We start from the raw sequence: 12,993 nt of genomic DNA on the forward strand, positions 1-12,993 counted from the left end.
CCAAATTCGACTTTAGCCGAATATATTATTATTATTAATAGTTTTTACAAATCAAACTTGTTAATCACAAGGCTCGGGTCAACATTCTTCTCTATGCATTCATGTCAGGGGAACGCTTTGTCATCAACCTGTCTTACCGGGCTTTACTGCAGGTTTTTCCTGACTCGTCTCGTCTACAGTGGCAACAACAACTGTCACAGACTCTGAAGCGATGACGTAAATAGATATTCTCGTAGCTGAGGATGAGGATGTGGATGAGGGGGGTTTGAAGATGTTTGTCACTGCAACCTGCACAGGAGCTGAGTTTTGGGCAGTGAAGTAGAATAGAGCCACAATGACGACAGAGCCGTTTCTGCAATACAAATTGAGTCAGTGTGAAGGCAGTATGTACAACAGCACGCATTTTAAACAATGCCGAAACATTCATGTGTTGTATGTTTCCTGTTACCAGAGAACATTTGCACGAAATATATTTGTAAAAATATGCTGTTTGGTTTCGGTATGGTACCGGTCTTTACCGTTGTCATGTCATATACCGTTGTGGATATGTGCTTAGCAGCGGACACATGTAATGCCAAATGGACAAGAACAGACTCAATACTGGTACATTACATCATGCAATGAAATGTAAGCAACTACGAGTGTCACAATTTTATAACAGTTATAATGTATATATGTTTGTTTATCATCTTGTTTGGGCACATTATAGTTTCATTTTTATCCTTGGTCTCTCTTCTTCATCACTTAAATTAGCCGAATTGTCAATATGGTCAAATGAAGTTTGAATAGGTGTTAATTGCCATCATCTGGTTCTCATAATAAACCTTTACTGAAGAATGAAAAGGGTATATACTTTTTTAATTAATCGAGTTTTCTACTAACCAACATTGCATATTAGTTTAGACGTCTCTAAGGCCAGGTTTACACAAATCGTTCCAATAAACGTAATCAACAACTTTTCCTCCCACTTCTACTACTACTACTTCTCCTCCTCTGCAACTACTACTACTACTACTACTACTACTACTACTACTACTACTACTACTACTCTTGCTACTACTACTACTACTATTAAAACTACTACTACTACTAACCACCCTGCTACTACTACAACAACAAAAACAACAACAACTACTACTACTACTACTACTAAAACTACTATTACTGATTATACTTCTCCCCACTACAACTACTACTACTCCCCTGCTAACACTACTAACCCTGCTACTACTACAACTACTACTACAACTACTACTCCTACAACTACTACTACTCCCCTGCTAATACTACTAACCCTGCTGCTACTACTAAAACAACTACTACTATTACTACTTCTCCCCGTGCTACTACTACTATTACTACTAAAACTACTACCACTAACCCTGCTACTACTGTAACTACTACTACTACTACTACTACTACTACTACTACTATTTCTACTACTACTACCAAAACTACTATTACTAATTATACTTCTCCCAACTACTACTAGTACAGCTCCCCTTCTAACACTACTAACCCTGCTGCTACTACTACAACTACTAATACAACTACTAATACTACTACTGCAGCTGCTACTACTACTACTACTACTACTACTACTATTGCTACTACTACTGCAACTACTACTACTACTACTACTACTACCTACTCCCCTGCTAATACTACTACCCCTGCTGCTACTACTACTACTACTACTACTACTACTTCTACTACTTCTACTACTACTACTTCTACTACTACTTCTACTTCTTCTTCTATTCTACTTCTCCTCTGCTACTACTACTACCCCAGATACTACTACTTCTACTACTACTACTGCTGCTGCTGTTGCTACTACTACTACTACTACTACTGCAACTACTACTACTACTAGTACTTCTCCCCCTTCTACCAATAACCCTGCTACTACTACTACTGCTATTACTACTGTTACTTTCCCCCCTGCTACAACTACTACTACTACTACTACTGCAACTACTACTACTACTACTCTTGCTACTACTACTACATATATTAAAACTACTACTACTTACCCCCCTGCTACTACAACAACAACCAAAACAACAACAACTACTACTACCACTACTAAAACTACTATTACTGATTATACTTCTCCCCACTACTACTAGTACAGCTCCCCTTCTAACACTACTAACCCTGCTACTACTACAACTACTACTAAAACTACTACTCCTACAACTACTACTACTCCCCTGCTAATACTACTAACCCTACTACTACTACAACTACTACTACAACTACTACTCCTACAACTACTACTACTCCCCTGCTATTACTACTAACCCTGCTGCTACTACTAAAACAACTACTACTATTACTACTTCTCCCCGTGCTACTACTACTATTACTACTAAAACTACTACCACTAACCCTCCTACTACAATAACTACTACTACTACTACTACTACTACTACTACTACTACTACTACTACTACTACTACTACTATTTCTACTACTACCAAAACTACTTTTACTAATTATACTTCTCCCAACTACTACTAGTACAGCTCCCCTTCTACCACTGCTAACCCTGCTGCTACTACTACAACTACTACTACAACTAATATTACTACTACTGAAGCTGCTGCTACTACTACTACTACTATTGCTACTACTACTGCAACTACTACTACTACTACTACTACTACTGCTACTACCTACTCCCCTGCTAATACTACTACCCCTGCTGCTACTACTACTACTACTACTTCTTCTACTACTACTTCTACTACTACTTCTATTCTACTTCTCCCCTGCTACTACTACTACCCATGCTACTACTACCCCTGCTACTACTTCTTCTACTACTGCTGCTGCTGTTGCTACTACTACTACTACTACTACTACTGCAACTACTACTACTACTACTACTACTACTACTACTAGTACTTCTCCCCCTTCTACTAATCACCCTGCTACTACTACTACTGCTATTACTACTGTTACTTTTCCCCCTGCTACAACTACTACTACTACTACTACCACTACTACTACTACTATTACTACTACTGCTCCCTCCGTTTTGATGTTCTTTCTGTAAAACTTAGGTTACCAATAGATTCAACCAAGCACATACCTGGCACTTTTAACTGTACATCCCTGGTACCCGGTTGTAGTTTCGTCTTTATCCACAACGTTGCCCATCTATAGAACAAATAAAAACCTGAACTCAAGATACACAAATACTTCTATCAGCTACCCGCATACTTCTGTCAGCTACCCGCATACTTCTGTCAGCTACACGCATACTCCCGTCAGCAACATGCATACTCCTGTCAGCTACTTGCATACTCCTGTCAGCAACATGCATACTCCTGTCAGCTGCATGTATACTCCTGTCAGCCACATGCATACTCCTGTCAGTTACTTGCATACTCCTGTCAGCTACACGCAAACTTCTGTCAGTTACTTGCATACTCCTGTCAGCTACACGCATACTCCTGTCAGTTACTTGCATACTCATGTCGGCTACTTGCATACTCCTGTCAGCTACTTGCATACTCCTATCAGTTACATTCATACTTCTGTCAGCTACACGCATACTCCTGTCAGCTACATGCATACTCCTGTCAGCTACATGCATACTCCTGTCAGCTACATGCATACTCCTGTCAGCTGCATGTATACTCCTGTCAGCGACATGCATAGTTTTGTATGCTCTACATTATTCATGACACGCATAATCCTGTCAGGTACATGCATACCCCTGACAGCTTCATGCATACTCCTGCCAGTCACATGCATACTCCTGTCAGTTACATGCATACTTCTGTCAGCTACACGAATACTTCTCTGTCAGCTACATGCATACTTCTGTCAGCTACACGCACGCCTACTGCTGTCAGCTACACGCCTACTCTTCTTTACTACATGCATAATCCTCTCAGCTACACGCTTACTCCTGTCACCTACACGCCTACTCCTGTCAGCTACACGCCTACACCTGTCAGCTAAATGCCTACTCCTGTCACCTACACGCCTACTCCTGTCAGCTAAATGCCTACTCCTGTCACCTACACGCCTACTCCTGTCAGCTACACGCCTACTCCTGTCAACTAAATGCCTACTCCTGTCACCTACACGCCTACTCCTGTCAGGTACACGCCTAGTCCTGTCAGCTAAATGCCTACTCCTGTCACCTACACGCATTCGCCTGTCAGTTGCATTCATACTCCTGTCAGCTACATGCAGACTTCTGTCAGCTACATGCATACTTCTGTCAGCAACATGCATACTTCTGTCAGCTACACACATGCTCCTGTCACTTACACACATGCTCCTGTCAGCTACATGCATACTTCTGTCACCTACACGCATACTCCTGTCAGCAACACGCATAGTTCTGTCAGCTACATGCATATTCCTGATAGCTACACTTACACGCCTGTTAGCTACATGCATACTCCTGTCAGCTACACACATACTTCTTTGGGCTTCATGCAGACTTCTGTCAGCTACATCCATACTCCTGTCAGCCACATTCATTCTCCTGTCAGCTACATGCATACTCCTGTTAGCTACACTTACACGTCAGTTAGCTGCACGCATACTTCTGTCAGCTACATGCATACTCCTGTTAGCTACACTTACACGTCAGTTAGCTGCACGCATACTTCTGTCTGCTAGATCCATACTCCTGTCAGCCACATTCATTCTCATGTCAGCTACACGCATACCTTTGTCAGCAACATGGATACTACTCAACTACATTCTCACAAGACATGTCAAGTCCATCACTTCTAAACGTACACAGGCTCTGTTTTACCGTTACGGCATACCGTCACGGTGTCTCGTTTATGATAAAACGCTTGTCAGAATATTGAATGTTAAACTGTACATTGGAGAAAAGAAACATTTTGTTCAGACAGTATTACAAAATCATTACATTTGCACTTAGTGTTATTCTGTTTTCAAAGCAATTACAGTTATTGAATTGTCTTATATACCACTTACATTTGAACAGAAACTATTTTGAAGTGCTGTAAATTCGGGAGACGTTTTATCCGACAGTGCCTCGGTATAGTTGACATTCAATACGCGAAGCTTGACCTCCGCTCTTGCTGCAATCATAGAAGAAATGTACATGTATCACCACTGCATGTTATGCATCTGAATATACAGTCCCGAGAACCTTCTGTCCTTACAGTCACGTGTTTGTAATGACCAGGTATTTACATGTGGACTGATCGTCGAGATAGACCTGGTATATTATTTATGTGTGCACAGAACGTTATGGCAGACCAGGCATTTTTCTTCACATGTACACTGTATAGTGAACTATAGTATATCATTTCCATGTACAGTGAACGTTATGATAGACCAGGCATTTTATTAACATATACACGGGATAGAGCGTTATGATAGACCGGGCATTTTATTAATATATACACAGAATAGAGCGTTATGATAGACCGGGCATTTTATTAATATATACACAGAATAGAGCGTTATGATAGACCGGGCATTTATTGACATATACACGGGATAGAGCGTTATGACGGACCAGACATGTTATTACCATATACACAGGATGGAGCGTTATGATAGACCGGGCATTTATTGACATATACACGGGATAGAGCGTTATGACGGACCAGGCATGTTATTACCATATACACAGGATAGAGCGTTATGATAGACGAGGCATATTATTGACAAGTTCAATGAATGTTATGATAGACCAGGCATATTATTGACAAGTTCAATGAAGGTTATGATAGAACGATGATATAAACTATTATCATGAAATGTTTACTTACTGTACTGATACTTGGCACCTGAAATATTGACCAAATAATTTCTTAAGAAGTATTCTAGAGAAAGCTTCCAACGTGCACCTTTTCATGACATGTACCAGTGTCCCGGTGTAAGGTGCCAAAATCTACCCCCCTTCAGAGTATACCCGGGTAAATTCTGGGAGCTCCCAGAATCTACCCCGGGGTAGATTTTGGGGACTTCCCAGAATCTACCCCCCTTTCCCAGAATCTACCCCCAGGGGGTATAATCTGGGCGTTCCCAAAATCTACCCCGGGGTAGATTCTGAAAGGCCCCAGAATCTACCCGGGTATACTTTGAAGGGGGTATACTTTTAGACTTTACACCGGGTTAGAATACGCTCCTTGCAGACCCTTTGCTTCTTGTAAAAGGCGATTTGTTGGTTGATTGCGGGTCATCGTATCCATACGTTCTCCATAATGATTTGACCATACTATGGACGAGATTATTAACATGGAGTCGTGATATAGCTGGATAGTGCTGTCAGGAGCAAAACAAGAAATATATAACTCAAACCATTACGAATGTACAAGTGCTAGACTAACTATATGTGATGTTTAGAGGATGGGTATTTATGCATGCTAACTATGTGTTGCTGTTGCATAACTATGAAGTCCTGGAAGGGACTCTGTTACGTTGTCGCCCTTATGAAGACAAGCAAAATGTGTCAAAATTAACCTAAGTGCGACAACGAAAAAGTTTAACCTGTTGCCGCATTGTAGAGTTTTGTGAAAAAGGGGAGACGTTTTTCAAAGTTAAAATGTGTCTCGTTGTCGCATTGCCGCCGCATCAAAAATGGCGATTAAATGAGCCATACTCGTATTGTCGCCGTATCAAAAATGAGCGATGGTCGCATTGTCGCATCTCCGTTTCCTGTTCATAATTCCAGTTTATTCAGAGAAAACAACTAAACGTCATCACATCACTGCTCACTTAGGCCTTTGTTCCGTGTGAGATTAAAAGATGCAACACAAAGAAACATCTTCATTGATTATTTTGGAACGGTAGCAGCACTTGTTATGGATGCCAGGTAGGGCTTGTTGTGCGATCAAGCGTGTAGTTTGGGATGAGAATTACCTCCACCATTATATATCCGTCGACTAAAATGCAAATAAACCTTATTTAGGCGCCGCTTTCAATGTTTTAATAACGAAATTTCCATTATCCATGTTACGATCTATATATGCAAAGTTGCATATACCCATGAGACTTGCATTTAAACATACTGTTATAAGGTAAAAATGCACCCCAAACCTTGGAAAATTATAACAAACAGTTCCAATAGCGATTGCTTTCGTGAGCGTTTCGTGATTGCTTTAATGCTGACATTGCCATTTGATGAATCTACAGGGACAAAATACATACCAGTCGGTTTGGCTCAGAATTTTCAAAATAACTGAAAATCGGGGATAGTCTTTAAAATGTCATAATTGTTCACAACAATGAATACCCTGTACCCAACAATATCTGCTATTTGTTGTTTCTATTCCCATCACTGGACAAAGTTGTTTAAGAAACTATCAATTTGTTATGTGTCAAGTTGACATCTTGAACGAAGGGGGCACAACGGTAGGAGGAACAGCGTGAGCATGTGATGAGAATGTACTCTAGGAGTTCCGGTGTCTGTAAGTAAGTCACAGTAACAAGCAATAATTGACAGAAAAAGGTTTCGCAATTACCCCGAAGATGACCTTGGGGTGGTAGGATGTATAAGATACATGTACATATTATATGGCATGCCTGTAAAGGTAACTATGGGTGTGACGATGACAATGATGTTGGCTTCTTGTGCAAACTCTTGAATGGCGGGTCCTGGAACCTGACTTATTTCGACCCAAATCTTGGCCCCATCCCAAAGAAGGTAAAAGACTAAATCTAATGAAAACTGCATTGATATTTTTTGGAGAAGAGTAACCAGAAACTGTTCAGTCCAGAAGAGAATTCCCTAGGCTCATGCGGAATAAATCCACGTCACCTCCTGTCTATCATATTTGCACCTTATTTAAGAGAAACTACTTTAATTGCCTGTCGTCACGTTGTCGTACTTGTATTAATTTCACCATTTTTCAAATGTTTACAAAACTCCACAACGACATCAAAATGGGACGTTGTGTCCATATGGTGCTTCTATTAATTTCTGCATTTTTCAGTATTTTAACAAAGTGTCCCAGTGTGACACACATAGATTTTCCTTAAAATATCCGCTACGCCCTTATTCATTTCTATTGTATACATATAGTAATATAGGATCGTGTCAGTTGTAGTCTGTTCGCCAGAAACGCCCGGAGATTGAGGTGGAGCACCCCTCCCCATCAATGGCTGGGCATGAAACTCCGGTCAACGTTGAGTTTTAACTTTGTAATGTTAGACGTTTCGGCACAGTGATGCTGATGTTGTCCTTCATTCCCCCAGTATTGTCTTATTGTCCTGCTTATATTGGGTACTGCACACGTACAGTACTTTAACAAAGCGAAGCAGTGCGACATTTCATCATATGTCGCATTGTTACAAAGTCAATGCTTGAGGAAAGTCCGAAATAAGGCAGATCTGAGACCTAACTACTTTGGTGAAACACACAAGCACAAGAATGGTGCTGACAAACCAAGTAGCATTCTCAGGACGAATCGGGGATTCGAACCAGCGATGATAGGTTTCTGTCACACCCCAGAGACGCAACTATACACAGCGAACTTCGCCCCCTAAGACGGCTGGGTGAACCGTGCCCCCTCGGCGAATTGAAAAATTGTTGGAAACTGGATACAAATGATTTGTTTGTTTGTTTGTCGTTTAACCCCCCTTTCCAGCTATAAAACGGCGGTCTGTAAATGATCGAGCCTGGGCCAGACAATCCAGTGATTGACACCATGAGCATCGATCTACGCATTTGAGATACGATGACATGCACCAACCAAGTCAGCTAGCCTGACCATCTGATACCGTTAGTCGCCTTTTACGACAAGCATAGTTGCCCTTCACAGCAAGCATGGGTTGCTGAAGACCTATTCTATCCCGGATGTAAATAAAAAGCAAATGTACAAAGAGTTTGTTTTTCACCGTGAAAACACTTAACTTTATAAACACGACACCGACTACAAAGATGCATGAAATAATTTCTGAGGATACGTACTTTTGCTTCAGTATCAAGGAACTAAAAATAACCACTGGAATTTGATATGGAGTATAACCATGTCTGCGCATGCGTAGAATAATTCACTTACAACGCCACTAATGGAGAAGGACAACAACGTCACAATGCGACACTATCAATGCTCAATATTGTGTGCATTTCAACGCCCTTTTATTCAGTTTAAAGTTATAGAATTCCACATACATGTATGCAGCACATTTCCACATATAACTAAACATCCCCATTTTCACTCTCTTTGTGGTGTTCCGAGGCGGCTGTGGGATGGGTGGTAGTTCCGAACCTAAACCTGAATGCGACAGTGTCATCACTTGTACATACAATAGCCAGAAGCGTATATAAAAAACATTAACACAATCATGTACATGAGATATATATTGTCTGGCTATGCGGCACAAAGTAGCATGTCACCTCCCTACAGGACAATACAGCTGTGATGTCGTGATGGCCCAATGCACACCGCTGTCTGTAACGTATCATACTCGTGGTGAATACCCCTGCTGTGTGTTTATGCTGTTTTAACTGCCATCCCTAAAGCATGAGATATGTTAATCGATATGTACGTATGTCCTTTGTGGCCATGTTCACTTGAACACAATGGTTGCCGTGGGACAGGGATTTGAAGAGACTCATATATTCTGTAAAATTCTTTTCACGAAGCATGAACGTTTGTGACATTGCCCTGTTGTTATTCTCATTTGATCGACACAGATTACCTTTGAATAATTTAAAATTCTTTTCACATAAATTTTCATATATGTGTAGATTGATATATTATGTTAATATAGCAGTGTTACATTTATCACAGGTATGTGTTTTTTGACGAAAGTTAGATGTTCGTGACGCGGAATGTATATGTAAGGTTTTTAATGCATCTATATCATGTATTTATATCTTAACGCTTTTCATTTAAGCTGCACAAACACTGCTGTTGGATTGCGCAAGTCTAACTGGTCCCGTTAAAACACTTCAATCTGAAGAGGTTCTGCAAATAGATTCGCGTGTACATGTCGCATTGATCTTGGTCGTGCTCTGTATCACTGAATCGCAGGTTGCGTGAGACATTTCCAGTATGAGCTGGCAATAGCAAAATCTTCTTGAGGGATCAATTTTCAACTACAGCCTTGGGTCTGTCCGATATGGGGATCTATCCCACCCATATGCATTTCCATACGTACGTAGCTTCCATGTTGTCAGACAAGATTTATTTCCTAGGCTATTTGGGCACTTTATGTATTAGTGACTATCATACCGTCGCCTTTAAAACTACATTACAATTCACCTGTCGCTAGAGAGGAGATACCCACGACCTCACCAATCATGCTAGATATAGCTTCTGACGTATTTAACCTGTACACTGCTAATGGAATGACATGTTACATTTACCGAAATATTGGTGTTTTCCACACGAGTGACGATATCGAATGTGTTTTGCCTGCATTTGTGTGTATCCATAGTTCTTGATTCATGTTTGAACCCAGTCAGTTAAAACTTCTTCTATCTTTCATGTAATGACATACACGTTTGAAATGTTTAGATTTATATGTGATGGTAATTGCGCCATATAAAGATATAATAAAAACAACACTGTCCTGAAAGTTGACCTAAAAATATCTATCACCTTGATAACAATCAGACTAGTTTGAAAGTTTCAAATAAAATGGACGATTCTCACTTAGAATTTTCTGATCAGTCAATCATTTTGTTGGACTGCCATGTTGCTATAGGTTCAATTACCAGATTTAACATGATCCTCAAAGTAGTCTGTGTTCATGTACGTTGTCTGCCATTGGAATAAATAAACTGATCACTTATAGGAATTGCCTCTTCTTCAATACTCTTAATGTTGTGCTATATGTCGCGTATGTTCGAAAATATCACCTAGAATGTAGGATAGCCAAAATAATGAGGAAACAATTCACATGATATCAATGTAAATCGCTTATTGTTATAAAACTTACATGTATGGTGATGGGTGATATGTGTCGATCCCACAAATCTAGGTATATCATTGAGAAGCATAAATATATACATATATATGATATTTAATTGAATTATCTATGTAAATGGCTTGTTATGACGTAAATTGTAATAAAAAGGTAAATTGTTATACTTGCAGCAAATTGTAATAATTTTGACGTAAATTGTAATAACAACGTAAATTGTAATAATATTTGACGTAAATTGTAATACGCAAATTGTAATAAAAATTGACGTTAATTGTAATAATCTCAACTTGCAGTAAAATGTAAAAAAATCTTACGTAAATTGTAATAACCTTACTACCGTAGTGTCCAAGACGCCAACTGACTAGAAATGATCTTTGTCGGTTGAGCTTGCGTTTCACATGATGACAAACGTACAAATCTGTTAAGTTAGGGATGGTTGGTATATCGGATGGTTGGTTGGACTTTATCGTACATTCGTCATTAAAGGGTGGTGTCAACATCGATAAATTTAAACGACTGAAAGATCCATCCTCGGGTTCAAAATGATGGGTTTCACAATAACTTAATTGTGACATATTGTTCAATACTCTTATAAGGCTATTCAAGATGTTTTTTGCATGACTTGCTTCAACAGTACGTTGACCAGTTCCACACGATTGAACGAGTGATGACGAAGGGTACAAACACAGGCTGGTCAACCAGTGTGTCGATTTGCAGTGGAAACTCTATACGAGTTGATAAGGAGTATATGATCCTTTTCTTGAAACAAACGAGGGAATTTAATCATAGTTATACAATTCATTTTATTTTGACAAAGAATTCAAATACAACAAATGAGTTGACAGATCCCGTGCATACACAAATAACATCCGGTATCTTCGGATAACTCTTGTACAGTTTCAAAGAGTATACGAATTATCATAAATTTCTTGCAACCAATTGCTGAAATATATCTGCTTGTATACAAATTTATTATACATTCTGATGCTCTTTGAAACTCAACAAGACACGCCCGAAGATACTGGATATTATTTGTGTATGCTTTGAATTATGCTTTCGTGCCGTTATCATGATGGATTCTGTTTTTGTTGTTGGGGCAAGGAGTTATTATCCCAGCAAAAGTTGTCAGTAAGTTGTTGTTAGTTCTTCATGACATATAAAAGGAATCCAGACAGTTACATTTATTCATTTATTTCATAAATATACTTCTTCCTATGAAAGGAAATATTTCATGTTATATTAATTATCCATATGTGAATCATACATTGCTAAAAATATTGTCTGTTAACATGGTTTGCATTTATTGATTATTATTTCTTTATCTGTGAGAAGTTCACAGAGATCGAGAATACACAATATCTAATAGTATATGCAATGTAGGTAAAGAATATCCACGCCCCTCTTTTGATATTAATACAAATATTGTATATAATGCTATTTATCATATAATGGGTAGGTTTCTCGGCAGGATAAAGCCAACGGATAAAAACGATATCCGTTGGGGTCATATGCGGATAGAGATGCAAATATCAAAGGTCAAGTAGGGACTACTTTCACTGTTTATAAACAAACATGGCGTCGCCCTCATCATTCGGGGATCGAGTCAGAATTAACCAATGGGAATCTGGATAAACTACAGGGATAATTGCTATCATTATCAAAAGAACAGTCTAATATACTGAAATTCAGTCTCTAACTGTGACGTAGCTAAGGCATTTTATAAGTTTGGGCAACTTTAGAGATATAAATTTCGAAACAATTTTTCGAGGGCACGAGGCCTAGCCAAGCGGGATCAGTAGCCATATCTGTGCTTGTAGACCTCTGCGGCTTGAAACCTTCTCCACAAATTAAAATAGTTGGATTGGGCCGAAATATGTTTGAATTGTTACCTTGTTTCGTTTTGTCGCTGTGTGTACATCTGACTATACTTCTTAACGTTATGACAGGACAGACCGACTGTCAACAACGACTGACCGTGGCCGTGACGTCTCATAGACTAGGGTTAGAGTAGCTTCCCTTTGACAAAGGTCAGTTACTCTAGCGGACAGACAGATGGATTGCCGCGAAAGGCAATTAAAAACAATTGTTGTTTTGCGTATA

At 39.4% G+C, this 12,993-nt stretch overlaps 1 protein-coding gene across 12 annotated transcripts in view; it reads right to left on the reverse strand.

Moving 5' to 3' along the window:
- The window catches only part of LOC124128908 (uncharacterized threonine-rich GPI-anchored glycoprotein PJ4664.02-like), a 43,050-nt gene that overhangs the window by 11,468 nt on the left and 18,589 nt on the right, over positions 1–12,993 (reverse strand). For all 12 annotated transcript variants that reach the window (XM_048391160.1, XM_048391158.1, XM_048391161.1 and 9 more), the window contains 4 exons: positions 5,784–5,801; positions 4,978–5,084; positions 3,101–3,168; positions 138–352 (listed from right to left, as the gene is read on the reverse strand). In XM_048391160.1, coding sequence (XP_048247117.1) covers positions 138–352; positions 3,101–3,168; positions 4,978–5,084; positions 5,784–5,801 — 408 coding nt within the window. The remainder of the gene's footprint in view (positions 1–137; positions 353–3,100; positions 3,169–4,977; positions 5,085–5,783; positions 5,802–12,993) is intronic.

This window comes from Haliotis rufescens, unplaced genomic scaffold (genome assembly GCF_023055435.1).
Source record: "Haliotis rufescens isolate VD_foot unplaced genomic scaffold, xgHalRufe1.0.p SCAF_9, whole genome shotgun sequence".
In the NCBI taxonomy this organism is placed as follows: domain Eukaryota; kingdom Metazoa; phylum Mollusca; class Gastropoda; order Lepetellida; family Haliotidae; genus Haliotis; species Haliotis rufescens.